Here is a 12,923-nt window from a genome sequence, read left to right on the forward strand (position 1 = left end):
CGCCCACCCTTGCCTGGATGCGTCAGCTAGAGGAAAGCTACACTATAAGCCCAGCCGTTGCCCACGCTGGCTTGTGGTAAGTACGATAAGTTCTTCCAGGGCATCCCGCGAACCGGTCCTTAAGTGCCATGGGTGCGACCATCAAAACCATGCACCCACAGCCCACCATATGATATATTTTAATTGACCAACACCAGGACGGTGGCACTAATCCAACATCAACACTAGAACCTAAAGTCTATGCATTAATGTGATTCCCCCATTGTGTGCTAGTTGAACTAAGCATGGCTAAGCAATCCCTAGTCCAATATCTAGTCATGTTATATCCCAAGCTAACAAAGGAGCATGGTACAAATAGCATGGCTAAAACAGTAGGTAACCATCCTATGGTATCATTGTAAAACAATGCAGTATTTAAAGGAAAACAATAGAGCATTTGCAATATAGGATCAACATGTTAAACTGACAAGCATGACTTGCCTTGCTCTGCTGCTGGAGGAACCTCGGCGACTATTTCAAAGTACACGGGAGCGTCAGCAGAGCCAGAATCTAAGCGACACACAAAGCAAACAATACAAACATGCCATAAGACTACTGAAACAGAGAACAAAACCATTTTTAGTGGATTCTTTGCATTTTTCTTGATTTACTGAGACTTGAATGGGCTTAAACGGAGCTCGGATGAATTTTCTATGAATTTTGGAAGATTCACTGTGTTTTTACTATAAACAGCAAAATCCTTAATTGATTTATTGAGCAATTATTAGCCCTGGTGACATCATCAGAGAGAGGGGGCGGCGCCGACATGCGGGCCCCACATGGCAATGGCTCAGGGTGGTGGTCCGTGGTGGACCGGGTCCACGGACCGGGGAGGGGGCGGCGCACCACGAGGTGCACACGTGGCGCCGACGTGGCGCGCACGTGGCGCCCACGTGGCAGCCATGCGGCCAGCGGGATTGGGTGGCCCCGATCTACCCGAGGGTAGATCGGACAGCAGGGGTAGCACGCGGCCGGCGCGCCTGGGCGGCTCCAACCGGCCCGGCGGCCATGGTGCGTGGCAGCGCGGCGCGACGCGGCGGCGGCGCAAGGCGGCGAGCGGTCGATGGCGACGCGACGGCGACGCGGGTGGCGCTGGCGGCGGAGCAGCTAGGCGGCGGCGCGATGGCTAAGCGGCGCGGGAGAGAGAGGAAGGGAGGGGTTCCTCACCGACGATGATGATCGACGGAATGAAGATGGCGACGAGCGGCCGAGCTTCGGGATCACCTAAGGAATCAAAAGAGAGGGATTAGAGAGAGAGAGACCATGGATGGCTAGGACGCCGGCCGAAGGCGGCGGCCATGGCAAAGCTCACCGGCGTGCGGTGCGAACGGTGCTCCTGCGGCGGAAATCGGTGGCGGAGGGGCGGACGGGGTGGCCCTCGGGCTTGCGAACCCGACGGTGGCGATGGCGCGGCTCGGCGCGGCGGCTAGCGGCGACTGGAGCGGCGGTGGCGGCGGCGGCGGAGAGGAGGGCGACGGCGCTAGGGCGGAGGAGGGCACGGGGGAGCTCGACGAAATGGTGAAAAAGAGAGAGGGAGGGGCGGTGGTGGTTTATATAGGCTCGAGGGGATCGATCGTGGCCGAGATAGCCGCGATTTCGCAGGCGGAGTGGGGAGAGGTGGGGAGGAGAGAGAGGCAGGATTCGAAATTCGAATCCCGGCCGTCTCGAGCTCAAGCGCGGGCGGGAGAGAGAGGGAGTGGGCGCGGGGAACTCGGGGAAGGCAGCGACGTGGGCGACGTGGCCTAGGAGGCGAGGGAGAGACGGGAGCGGCGGTTGGGGAGGCCGGCCTCCTCCTCTGGTTGGAGGTTGGGGACGGGCCCGACAGGTGGGCCCCACCTGTCGGCAACCCCGGGAGAGAGAGGAGGGGGCGCGGGCTTAGCTGGGCCGGCCTTCGGCCAGCCCAGCAAGGGCGCGGGAGAGAGAAGGAAATGGGCCGGTAGCCCATTAGGGGAAAAAGGAGGGAAAAGGAAAAAGAAAAAGGGAAAAGAATTTTCAGGGATTTAAATAATGCTTGTGCTCATTTTTAATTGGTTAAAATTATTTCTAGAGCTCTGAAAATTCCACTAAAAATCTTGTTAGCATATTTCGACATGTAGAACTCAAGAAAAATTCCACATGCCAATTCTGATTATTATTTGCATTAATTTAATTAGGGTTTCACTCTTACTTTTACACCGGTATTTTCTCGAGACCATTTATAAATTAGATTTAGGCTTGGGAGAAGAACTTCAGGATGTGACACCGGTTTAGCTGTTTTTCTACAATACCCATCTTAATTTGGCCGTTTAGCTAGATCGAGGTGGTTGGCGACTCCATATCATCGGCCGCAAGACGTTTAGATGCTGCGATCGTGCTTGTCGACTTGTCATAAAAAGTTGCCAACAGCACCCTCTGCACAAGCATCAAGATTCAGCTGCGGCTCACCACGGCGCGAAGCTTGTTCGTCTTTGCGGACCTCCTGCGCGCCGCTGGCCCGGCCGCTTGCTGCGCAGCCAAGTGAAGCAGAGCCAATGGTTCGATGACTAGACCTTTGCCTTGTGTAGCTGCGTTGGTTTTAGGCTTGTAGCATGAGGCTTAATTAATAAGCAACTCCCCCAGATCGGTAACGGCCGCGTGGCCGGCTGATCGATCCCTCCCGGCTAAGTTCGGAATCCTGTGTTCCTGCCTCCACTCTCCCGCACGCAGACCTTTCAAATGGTTAAACGGTGCGTTTTTTACAAAAAGTTTTTATACAAAAGTTGCTTGAAAAATTCATATTGATCTTTTTTAAAAAAGAGCAAATACTTAATTAATCATGCGCTAATGGACTGCTCTATTTTTTATGTGGGCAGCTTCTGTCGGAACATCCGACAACAGAATATGTGATTGTTACAGATGTATTAGGATGGACTATTACGATTGATTTGTATCGTGGCTTTTTTACCTCTAATTATTACTTATCTCTACTGATATATTGTCCTATATATACCAGCCTTTAAATTTTAAAGAGTCTAATATTTGTAATATTTCTTTCGCTCTAATATTTAATATGGTATCAGGGTGAGTGATCTAGATCTAGAGCCATTGCTCACCGCTCATGATTTAGCCGTTGTCGCTCCTAGGAGGGTTCCGATCTCCTAAAGGTGGCCATCGATTTTTTTTTTTGTCATTCATCTTCGTCGTTGTTTTGTCGCCGAGAGGGATTGATCTTGGTCTGAACTTCGTCGGTCCTCGTTGCCCGCCGATCTGGATGTGACAGCTCCCTGAGTCATCGGCCTCTACCACCACATCGAGCTCCCTCCCATCCACCACCACCGACCATATCGACCTACACCTCTAGGATCCCTGTCACTAGCACCACTACCTCACCCACCCATGGGCCATCAGGCGGCTCCACCTCGCCACCCGACGTCGCCTCCTTGACCTCTCCATCGGCCCTCGTTGTATGCAGGCCGCTGTGTGCACCAAGGGTCGTCTCCTCACCGGCTTCGCCTCCCTCCACCAGCATCACCGCTTCAGCGCTTCTCCGCCCTAACGATCGGCCACCGGCTTCGCTTGGATCAGCCACTCCTCCCGTCGTTCCGGGAGAACGACCACCTCTCCACTGCTCGTCGCTCGGACCTCGCTGCTCCGCTGGTTTCTTGCTACCTCTGCTCTGCCTTCCTACCTCTCCTTTTCCCGTGTGGTTGTCTCTGGCCTTGTAGCAAGAGGACAGAGTAACAAAGGAGAGAAGATACGAGTAACCCAGCTTGAACTGGTTCAGTGGACCTGATCTGAAAAAGAAATGACAAGAGATAACCGCACAAATCTCTTTCAGCGTCTAATCGATTGGATGATTGATTTTAGGGTTTTGAGTCGATGGTCACAGGGCCTCACTTGCCTAACTAACCGGTATTAGCCAATAAAGTCAACTAACATCTCCTCTTGATTTTGAGACTAACTAACGAGTCTACTAAATGAAGTAGCTCCTCGAGGTAATGTGTTAAACTTTTGGTGGGCTAAAACTCTAGTGGGGTGGTCTGGATCTTAACCTATTTCTAGGTCCATCCTACTAGGGTATTTACATAATTTGATGGCCCTAAACGATCACATAGCCTACACATCCCCTGATAGTATGATACATCTCTTCTTCCTTTTAACTCTCGAAGAGATTGAGGGGTGGCTTTTTCCATCTCTTTTACTATGTTATCATAGGCATTATGTAATTCTAATTTTATGCGATACTCTTTAATACTCCATCCCTCCCAAAATATAACAACTTTAGCCTTTTAAATTTGTCCCAAAATATAATAACTTTAACACCAACATTCCCTTCTCAACAGTCACAACTCTTCTCCATTCAATTTCCCCACCTACCTTCGCATCTCAACCAATCACAATCTTCTACCACTTAATTCTACCTACTTTCTTAATAACTGTGTTTAACTCTAAAACTCCTCGTGAGACGGAGGGAGTATCTTAGGCCCTATTTAGTTCCCACGCAAAAACTTTTCACCCTGTCACATCGAATGTTTGGATACATGCATGGAGTATTAAATATAGAAAAAAAAAACTAATTAGACAGATTGCGTGTAAATTGTGAGACGAATCTTTTAAGCCTAATTGCTACATAATTTGACAATGTAGTGTTATAGTAAACATGTGTTAATAACGGATTAATTAGGCTTAATAAATTCATCTCACGGTTTACTGATAGAATCTATAATTTATTTTGTTATTAATCTATATTTAATACTTTAAATATGTATTCGTATAACACGCGAAAATATTTTACCCCGCAACTAAACAGGGCCTTCGTCTTGATGAAACGAAAACATATGTGGTAACTCCACCCTCACGGTCCTCCCCTCTCGCCACCACCACATCACGCCGCCGTTTCGTGCTCATCATCTCTATCCATCAAACCCCACCCCGCCACCGTACACGGTACACCTGGACCACAAAGCAGCGGCGCGCTCGCTGCCACACGGGCCCGGACGCGTGACCCTCGGTGGGTCCCACCTGTAAGAGAGAGGCGGGCGACCTCCACGCGCACTACTCCATCACATGAAATTGGGGGTGCGATTAGCCGGGGCTTTAAAAAAGGGAGGAGAAATTGGGAGAGAAAAAAGAAACCCACACTAGTGAAGGGAGAGAGGGGGGATCGAAACCCTAGGGCGGCGAGCTCGGCGGCGATGGCGGCGGCGGCGGCGCCGGAGTCGTACATCGGGAGCGTGATAAGCCTCACGTCGAAGAGCGAGATCCGGTACGAGGGCGTCCTCTACACCATCAACACCGAGGAGTCCAGCATCGGGCTCAGGAACGGTTAGGCTCCTCCCTCCCGAGCTCTTCCCCCTCCTCCTCCCGCCTCCCCTGGTTGGGCCGCGTCGGCGATCTGTGGGAGAGGGTGTGTGTGTGTGCCGCGTCGCCGTGGAATTATGGATTCGCTGTTTTTCTTTCCTGTTTGCTTAGCTTCCTGTTGCTATGGGTGCATATAATCTCGAATCATCTATGCAGGATTACCGTATGGTTGGGGGTCTAGCTCATTTTTTTTTTGCAAGGATTGTATGCTCTTAGTTCTCGATTACACTGTGGACTAGTCATCTTTGTTGTGCGATGCGAGCTAGAATTTAGAATCTAACAGCGTGGGTAAAGATCTGGGACCGGATGCTGAACAGTTCCACTTGTACTTGGTTAATTTTGTGTTCTTCTGTGGAGGTGGAGTAAACAGCGTGGGCTGTGGTCTACAGCGACTAGGTATTGTTGGTGGGGGATTACTCTTCTTAACGGCCTAACAACCTAGTTTTGTTATTAATGATGGGAAGTCCTTTTGTGATAACCCATTCATAGCAATCCGAATTCAAGTAGTGTAGCATTCAGTGCCTTCTTGCCAAATCGTTGGCGGTCTTAAGTTGGGTAATGTCGTTGTACATCTGAAAGAGGCTAGGGATCTTTCCCTGTTTGGAATATATAGTTGAACCCGAGAATGATGCATGTGGGAAGGTGCCATTGCGGTAGGTGCTTTGCCAAACTTTCTATTGTGAGCTATTGGTAGGAAATGTTTCCCTCTGACAGTTGTCTCTTTCAAGCTATTCTTATTATTACTATTGATGTGTTGGTGATGCTGTGTCTTGACCTGTATCATATAACTCAATGACCCAATCCTGCAGACAACCTTTCCATGCAAAACTCACTGACTGATGTGGGCATTTGTTATTTTTGTAAGGGTTTGCATGTTCCATTACACAGCCAATCATATATTTTCTGTTTCTTAACTGACTTGGAGATGTTACTTCGTCAAACAATCAACGGTTTCTGTTTTTAGATAAGATCCTGTTTTCAACATTGGGTATTGGTGTGTGACCTAATATTATCTGATAACTTTTCAATGCGTGGAATGCAATCGGATATGGTTTTTACAGGAAGTTTTACACCTTGATAATATTTTCTTTTCTTATTCCGTTAATATTTCAATCCAAGCTTAACTTTCATACCACATTCAAATCTGAAAAAAGCAATACTTCAATATATGGCTAATCTGAACAGTGCAGTTTGCCAATAAGAATTGGCAATTTCATGTAATTTACCTGAGGTTTTTGCTTGCAGATTTGATTTTCTATTTTTTCTTTCCACAAATTTAGAATTTAACATATATTGTAATTTGGTCCCTATGTGTATGTAGTACAGCACCAAATTCTTGTTAGAATAATAGTGATTTTTGGATTTGATCTGAATTTTTGGTTCAAAATGTTGATATGGAACCTTGTAGGGCCATTATTTGTCATATTTTACTGGTTGCAACCCTGACGTTAATGTAAGCTGGGGATGAGCTGAATAGTCTACTCCCCCCTTCTGCTTCTCCTTGTTCCCATCTCTTTCTGCATACTTGTATCATTCTAGCTCTCTATGCAACACTGTGTATTCTACTATTCCGATAGCTACTAACATCCTTCTGTACGATGAGGACATGGCCATTGTTTCATTTGTTATGTGGAGAGGCTAGTCAAAAGGGCCTTGATGTCTGTTTGACATCATTTTTGCTTTGTTTTGGATTTTCCATAGAAAGATCATTTGTGCAAGTAGGATATCATAGCAGACATAATTTATGAGCAGTGTTGCAGATGCTCCATATATTTCTCTAGGAAAGTGAAATGAAGCTTTATCCGTGGCTTATATTCCCAAAGTTCTAAATGTTTTAGTTAAAACACTAGAAAATAGACGTGGCTTTGCCGCATAATAGACCAGCCAGTATGAAATACTCCATCCGTTTCATCGTGGGTGGCGGAGGATCCGGTGGGCGGCGAGGCGTGCATCGGCCATCGGGAGGAGGGATGGGTGGATTAGGGGTCGAGCGCTTTTGTGAAAAAAAAATTCAAGCTTCGTTGGTCCATCGCAGCGAACTTTCGGGGAGCAAGGAGACACGTGGCAGATTTTTGGGGAGGGGAAGCTTAATTTCTAGGACGCCACGTGGCGTAATCTCCGGCCAGGGATAGAGCCCTGAAATTGGTATTAGAGATTTGAAACTTAACTTGAAGTAAGTTAAAAAATTGTTACCACAAAAATGTATTTTTTTCTCTCTAATCTTATGATTTGAGTATCCATGGGTGTTTGATATTTTCCTGTGACCTTAAGAAGAGATGCTGTTCTCATGTTCGTGTGCATGATATTATTCTCACTGAGTGCTTCACTGTACTGTTTTGCAGTTCGCTCATTTGGAACTGAAGGTCGTAAGAAGGATGGTCAACAGATTCCAGCCAGTGACAAGATATATGAATACATACTATTTAGAGGAAGTGATATAAAGGTAATGCTGGTAAATCAGAAACATTACTAAAACACTAAATAAATCTGTGATTATTGTTGAATTATTGATCCAATGATTTGGCCTGTTATACAGTATAGTAGGATCAACTTTTGGATTGTAATATCGTACTTTTGGATCATTATTTTCTATTGCTTAATTTTGGTCACATACAAGATGTGGATTAGGATTATCCCATTGAATAATAGTATTTGGAAAATATGTGACTCATTGGGGTCCAGTGATCACATTTTTTTTTTGTCAAGTTCTCCGAAACCTTTATTTAATCCTGATACAAACTTTTTCTTTCTTGCTGATTTACTGTCACTGTTTACATTTTTGTCTTGCTCTGTTTGTTCATCTTGTTGTATTACACTGGCAATCCCCTTTCCTATGTCTTAGCTTTGATTGCTCCACTGCAGGATTTACAAGTCAAATCCTCTCCACCAGCTCAGCCTACTACTTTACACAACGATCCAGCGATTATCCAGGTAAATATACATAAAATGTTAGGCATCTTTTGGAAGGATGCTGGATCTATTTCTTTTGAAGAATGGTTTGATATTTTAGATGATGAATCTTTGCTCACTATTTTGTGTAGTCACATTATCCTTGTCCTGCCTCTACGAGCTTACCGCCTCCTGCAAGCACAGCAGCTGATCCTGCCTCACACAATGGTCAGTCAGGAATTCAGATGCCTCCACCATTGCCCCAATTTCAACCTGGGGCCAGTTTACCATCATGGAACTCATCACCTATGCCATCATCTGCAAATGGCGCTCCTGCTAGCACAACAACAGCTGATCCTGGCTCACACAATGGTCAGTCAGGAATTCAGATGCCACCACCGTTGCCCCAATATCAACCTGGGGCCAGTTTACCGTCATGGAACTCATCACCTATGCCATCATCTGCAAATGGTGCTGGCCTTACTATGCCACCAATGTACTGGCCAGGATTTTATACACCACCAAGTGGGTTTCCTCATTTGCAACAACCGCCCTTTCTTCGTCCACCACATGGCTTGACAATTCCACAGGCCTTGCAGCAGCCCATACAGTATCCTGGACTTAATGCACCTTTACCACCTTTTCCTAGAATGCCAGAGTTTGCTTTACCACAACCTGGTAGTGGTAATAACTTGACCCAGAATCTAGGTGTATCCACATCAATGCCGGTCCCTGCCTTATCAAGTACTCCAGCAACTGAATCATCTGCAAACCAGCTTCCAAATATGCTGTCATCTGTTTCTGCTAGTGTATTCTCTCTGGGTTTAACTCCCCCATCTGTTAATCCGCCAGTCTCTACAATTGAATCGACTATGTCCCAATCGCAAGGCATCTCTCCTCTGATGAACAATAAGCCAGTCTCACTTCCTCTTGACTCTACTGTACCATCTGCCAGCAGTAATAAGCCTATGAATATACCTGTGCCAACCTATCTACCTTCCTCTCAGCCACCATTGGCTAATATTGCAGCAAGTGCAGCCACTGTTGCAGAACCAGTTACATTGGTCACTCCTGGCCAACTTCTACCAACCATTTCATCTACAGTCCTTTCGGCTGATGCCTTGGAAACAGCTTCAGCTATGATTCCATCCCCTAAGGCTGCCTCCTCTATGGTCTCATCCTCTCAGGCTGCCTTGGCTGCATCCTCTCAGGTTACTTCCTCTGTAGTTTCACCCTCAGAGGATCAATTTGCTTCCTCACCTGTTCCATCACATCAACAGCTGGAGCAAAACAATGAAGATAGGCACACCAAGAAACCTGAATGGAAGGCTAAACAACACTCTGTTGCTCCATCCAACAAGGAACCCCTGTTGCCAGCACCTAAGCCTACTCTTCAGAAGGTAATAGCATACTAAATTTAATTTTTATTACACAAGTACAAGGGAAGATTATTTTTGGTACCATTATTTCCATACTCAGTTAATGTGCGCGATTTGTATACTCTGTAATTAGTCCCATTTTCAATCCTTTGGTTTCAGCCTGTTGGAGCTTCCTCATACATTCAATACAACAATAGAGGCCGAGGAAGAGGAAGAGGCCGAGGAAGAGGAATTGGGGTATGGTATCTAAAACATGTTTTATACGCCTTCAACTGTTCAAATGTAGAAATCCTTAATGGCTAAAACATTCTTGGATTATTTTCCCTGTTTGGTACTGTTACCATGTTTGGCTACTGCTCCCATGTTAGTATTCTTCTGGATTTGATTGTACTCCCTCTGTTTGAAAATATAAGGTGTCCTTGTTTTCCACAAAGTCAGCATTTAAAATTTTTGACTATCTGAAAATATTTTCATGCGATATTAATTTTGTAGTTATTGATAATATATTATGAAAGAAATTAATGTCAAAGTATAATGTTGGAGACTATTTAGAAACCTAATACGCCTTATATTTTCAAATGGAGGGAGTAATGTTTAGTACTGGTTCTATTCACCTCTCTTCTCTGGGTATCATTCTGTACGGTATTGTGGATGCCCTTTTCTGATGTTCGTCATGTAGGACAGTATTCTCAACATTATTATTTTCAAATTCCAAGATGCTAGGTGTGCAATACTGATGTAGGACAATCATCTATTGATGTCCAGTCATCAGATCACAGTTGGGCTCATTGATGGAGTATACAAGAGAGAATGTGGTTTTTGGTATTGGATGAGGAAATCTCTTGTGGCTATTGTCAAAATCAGTTGGAAGTTATTAGGATACTCCATTGTTTTGTAGGTTGTTGATCATGTGGCTACATTTGATCCTAATAGGTTGTTGATTTTGTTTACAAAATGCTTGTAGAATATAGTGTTACTAAATTCCCAAATGGCCAAAATAGCTGGTATTAATACTATTACTCTAGTCCTCCTCATTTATTCCTAGCCACGGTAGCACTTTTCCTGGATGTGTTAGTACACAATTTATCTTTCAATTTGCTGCTTGCCTCCACACTCATTGCTGTTATCATGCTCCCTCTCAGCCACATTGAAAATTGCCGTTTAGCTTTGTGCCATCCACCATGGGATGGGAAAATGGTTTGGCTGTCAAATAATTTGGACTACCAGTAGTGAAAGGTAAATCATATGTAATTGGGTGAAGCAGATTGCAAGTAGAAAGGCATTAGTACCTCCTTTGTCTGTCTTTTGACCTAAGAATATCTTTATTCCAAATGGAGGGATATCCAGCCTAGTCTATCAGTATTTGGATAAAGAATACATATGTTTGGCTCCTTTGTTTGCTCTGATTTCTGAAGTTGGGAAGGATTTCAATGCTTTTGAGGGAGGGCTAATTTGACTCTCCTCTCCTAGCTAGATTTGCTTGCCCAGGCTAGAAAAAGAACAAAACATGCCCTTCGTAACTGGGTCATCAAACTATTCGATGAGACCACGTTCCACATTTGACACTTGTTCTTGAAGTAACTGTTCCCTGTTTTGACACACAGTTTTAGTTGCTTCCTGTAACCCCATTCCTCGACCTAAATGCTCCATGTTCCTGTTAACTATGAGCAATTTCAATATATATATTTGTCCAAATCATGCTAACTAGACTGTCAAAGGCACATCCCTCTGCTAGCATATGAGTTTTGATGTATTATAGGATGCTGAAATCTGTTCTGCATGAATCATATGCTATGTTATTGAAATTGTAAAATTTGTATACTTATTAGTTTCCCCTCTCCAGCAATCACGTCCTATAACCAAGTTTACAGAGGACTTCGATTTCATGGCAATGAATGAGAAGTTTAACAAAGATGAAGTATGGGGCCATCTCGGTAAAAGCAAAGGACAGTTGAACGATGATCCTAATGAGTATGAAGATGATGTTCTAGAAGATGATATTTCTCCTGGGAAGCCAGAAGTTAAGGTAGTAGCGCTGTTGCATTCTTGCAATTTGTCAATATGTTCGCTGACTAGCATTTTTCTATCTCATCTTTGTGCAGCCTGTATATGTCAAAGATGACTTCTTTGATTCACTGTCATGCAATACCATTGATAATGGAGGGGGGAATGGAAGAATCAAATTCTCGGAGCAGAGAAAAATAGACACAGAGGTAATCAACAGTTACACATTGTGTCTTTCTCGTTTTCACCTTATGACAACATGAAGTGCTTATTATAGCAAGTTTTGGTTGTAGACTTTTGGTGATTCTGCAAGGCATCGGCCCATGGGCATGCGTGGAGGAGGGAGGGGTCCCCGTGGTGGACCCCGTGGACGTGGTTACTATGGGAGGGGGTATGGATATATGGGAAGGGGGCGCGGCTACTCCTACCCAAACCACCAATCTTAGTAAGGAGGGCTATGCTTTTCCATTCCGATGAGCAGATGAATGGTGGTTGAATGGTGATGAAGAAGGAAGAGCTTTTATGGCTATATTTGTAGTGTAATCTCGCAGGTATCTCAGGTCCCGGCTTGTTGGCACGAACGGGCCTCAACAACAAAGCAATCAATTTGATAAATTAAGAAATTCTCACAACGAGTTTTCTGTAGAGCTTTTACCTGCTTTCCTGAATCCCTGTCAATGTTGATGCTCGTTGCTCTCCCTGAGGATGCTGATGGGATATAAACTAAAAACTATTTTGTGATTCAGCGAATGATTATATCCAGTGTTAATTTTGGTACTGTGGGAGCATATATGTTAGTTCTATCAAATTGTCAATGTTTTTATTGAGCTCAGTGCTTAGTAGCTACATTTTGGAGCATTCCGTTTACTGTGTTATTATCGATTTGATTTATGTCTACGGCCGCTTGGATTTGAACTAGTGCATTGTACAGCTTAACATCCTATTGTTCGGATGAGGCAGCGTTGGTGATTGAAGCTGAATGATCCGAAAGATACTGTGAGCGATATATATCAGTGGTAGCGACAAGCAAGCGTGTGGATGGAGCTCTAGGTTGCTATGGCATAACATACTACTTCGTAAAAAAAAATGAATTCTTAGCTATGAACCTTGTAGGTAGGATTTTTATTTTTTTTTTGAACAGAGGGGGTAGTTGTGAATATGTAATGGGTAAAAAGGGTATGGATAAGTGGTTAATCCAAATATTAGAAATCGTTGATGCCTACTAACTTTTAAATTCGTATAAGTGTGTCACATCATTACTCACTAATAATTATTATCTAATTATTATCTAGA

The 12,923-nt window shown here is 44.7% G+C and overlaps 1 protein-coding gene across 1 annotated transcript; it reads left to right on the forward strand.

The window, feature by feature from the left end:
- The first annotated feature begins 5,084 nt into the window (after nt 1–5,084).
- On the forward strand, nt 5,085–12,407 carry LOC4341099 (protein decapping 5). The gene is made up of 8 exons (XM_066311378.1): nt 5,085–5,322; nt 7,701–7,801; nt 8,221–8,289; nt 8,400–9,647; nt 9,786–9,863; nt 11,470–11,652; nt 11,729–11,839; nt 11,924–12,407. The coding sequence occupies exons 1-8, from the start codon at nt 5,193–5,195 to the stop codon at nt 12,074–12,076; spliced, it is 2,073 nt and encodes a 690-aa protein (XP_066167475.1). The 5' UTR covers nt 5,085–5,192; the 3' UTR covers nt 12,077–12,407.
- The last annotated feature ends 516 nt before the right edge of the window (nt 12,408–12,923 follow it).

This window comes from Oryza sativa, chromosome 6 (assembly GCF_034140825.1).
Source record: "Oryza sativa Japonica Group chromosome 6, ASM3414082v1".
In the NCBI taxonomy this organism is placed as follows: Eukaryota; Viridiplantae; Streptophyta; class Magnoliopsida; order Poales; family Poaceae; genus Oryza; species Oryza sativa.